Source organism: Seriola lalandi, unplaced genomic scaffold, assembly GCF_002814215.2.
Source record: "Seriola lalandi dorsalis isolate HSWRI2012SDOR001 ecotype SW California unplaced genomic scaffold, Sedor1 jcf7180002054478, whole genome shotgun sequence".
Taxonomy (NCBI): Eukaryota; Metazoa; Chordata; class Actinopteri; order Carangiformes; family Carangidae; genus Seriola; species Seriola lalandi.
Window position 1 is genome coordinate 258,962 of NW_019525031.1, and position 2,594 is coordinate 261,555.

The 2,594-nt window shown below is 43.4% G+C and overlaps 1 protein-coding gene across 1 annotated transcript in view; it reads left to right on the forward strand.

The window, feature by feature from the left end:
* The window catches only part of il17a/f2 (interleukin 17a/f2), a 5,562-nt gene extending 4,930 nt beyond the window's left edge, over positions 1-632 (forward strand). The window contains exon 3 of the mRNA XM_023412375.2: positions 268-632. Within this exon, the coding sequence (XP_023268143.1) occupies positions 268-505 (238 nt within the window). The 3' untranslated portion in view covers positions 506-632. The remainder of the gene's footprint in view (positions 1-267) is intronic.
* Positions 633-2,594: the final 1,962 nt, after the last annotated feature.

Sequence of the window (2,594 nt, forward strand, 5' to 3'; positions counted from 1 at the left end):
ACACTCACACTCACACACACACACACACACACACACACACACACTCACACTCACACTCACACACACACACACACACACACACTCACACACACACACGCACTCACACACACACTCACATGATATTATGATAATTAAAAAGATGTCCTTCTGGGCCTCCGTACCTGTGAGGAGTCTACAGTGACACCTGTGTTTCCTCTGTAAACTGATGTTGTTGTTGTTGTTGTTGTTGTTGTTGTTGTTGTTGTTGTTGTTGTTGTTGTGGTTCAGGTCATCCACGGTGAAGAACCGGATCCCCTCCACCCTCTGGGAGGCCGAGTGCAGCAGCAGCTTCTGCTCCAGTCCCCGCCCTGGAGACACGGACGAGCACGGCCTGAACTCGGTCCCCGTCTACCAGAACGTCCTGGTCCTGACCCGGCAGGAGGGGGCGGGGCGCTGCTTCACCGCCTCCTTCCAGTCTGTGGCCGTCGGCTGCACCTGTGTCAGGGCCAAGACCAGTCGAACCTGAGGCCACGTCGATCTGGACCGGCAGCTGGAGACGGAGAAAAAAGAACTAAATAAATTGAAGGAATTTAATATTTAAAATTTTCTAATTGAACTGATTCTGAATAAAAACGTACAATACAAACATGGAACTGTGTCGGCTTCAGTTTAGAGCGGGACCTGTAGACCTCCATAAAGCAGGTCAACACAATCTGAACATTAGAACTGTTGGATAATATTAATAATAACAATAACCTTTATTTAAAAAGCACGTTTCAAGAGCAGCCATCGAGCTCAGTGTTTTATAATTAAATGTATGTGAATGTGAACAGAGTGACGATGAAATTAAACAGTATATGATGAAATATGAAAATGAAAATAAAAACAGAATCCAATAAGAAAAGTAAAATATGAGACAATGAATCAAAAGCCAGCAGTAGTAGCAGTAGAAGATGGTGACGGATTATACAACCACAGAGAATCTGCTCCCAAACCAGAGGAGCTTTAAAACCCAGTAAACATCTGTTCTAGAAGATACTGGGAGCCAGTGGAGCGAAGCTGGAACCGAGCTGATGCTCCCTCTGTTTTAGTGAGAGTTAGAGTTAGTTTTAACCAGCTGTTCCTAATAAACTGATGCATGGTCAGTTCAGCAGAGGAAGGGAACAGAGCATGTATGTGTGTGTGTGTGTGTGTGTGTGTGTGTGTGTGTGTGTGTGTGTGTGTGTGTGTGTGTGTGTGTTGTCTCGTGACGTCTGAAATCCTGAGCAGAGAAAAACTCATTCAGACGGAAATCAGCTCTAATTAGCTGAAAACAAGAGCACATTATAGAGATTAGACTGTGTGTGTGTGTGTGTGTGTGTGTGTGTCACCATGCATGTGACAGTGGCTGGTCTGCAGCAGGACTGAGCAGCAAACAGGTCAGTGACAAAACAACCAGACGCACCAGCTTCCAATAGAATAGAATAGAGTAGAGTAGAGTAGAGTAGAGTAGAGTAGAGTAGAGTAGAGTAGAGTAGAGTAGAGTAGAGTAGAGTAGAATAGAGTAGAGTAGAGTAGAGTAGAATAGAGTAGAAAATGCCTCCTGCAGTGTAACAACTCGGCGCTCACGTTTGTTTCTTCTGTTGGTGACCTCTGACCTTCTGGATGTGAGTTTGCATTTATCTGAAATCTTCTTGTTTCTGATTGTTAATGTTTGTTTGTTTGTTAAATGCAGGAAACAGGACATTATTATTATTATTATTAGTTCAGTTATTATTTTATTATTATCATTATTATCATTATTATTATTAGTTCAGAGACACACAAACTCCTGCAGTGATACAGTTTGTGTGATTACAGACTTTCATGATCAAAACCAGAAGTGAACGTCACAGACTTTTTGTTTCTGCTGGTGTTTGTTCGTCTGATGATTGATCGTCGTCTTTTCACCTGATTCTTAATTAATCAAATAATCAGAAAATCATCTGAATTTAAAATCAATAAAAACTGGAGCAGCTGCTGTTTCCAGATGTGTTTTTCCCTGCTGTAAATTTTTCCAGGATGATGTCACCAGACTGTAGGTTTATGTCTCTGAGAAATCTGCTTCTTTTCTGTCAGTGTGGTGAATGTATCTAAATACTACATTACCCATGAGCCTCAGCTGCTGTTGCTATGGAGAGGAGGCCAGTCAGAGATGTGAATAAGTAGTGTAGAGTAGTGAATCCAGGACACGTTGTTGTTGCCTACACACCTGGAGGTCACCTGTCTAACCACATACTCACCTGTGGAAGCACCAAAACGCATCACAACATACTCCTCCCCCTCTGTCTGATCACCTGCCCACCTGAACTCACACCTGTATCTTACCCATGTGTTAAACAACCTAAACACCTGTATAACCTACACCTGTCTGACCACCTGTGTGACTTCATACCACCTGTACACCTGTCTAACCCCGACTCTACACTGTCAATCCATCGCCTCTACCTGCCTGTCTAACCCCACACACACACCTGTCTACCATCAACACACACCTGTCTAACCATCAACACACACCTGTCTAACCATCAACACACCTCTTTCTAACCATCAACACACACCTGTCTACCATCAACACACACCTGTCTACCATCAAC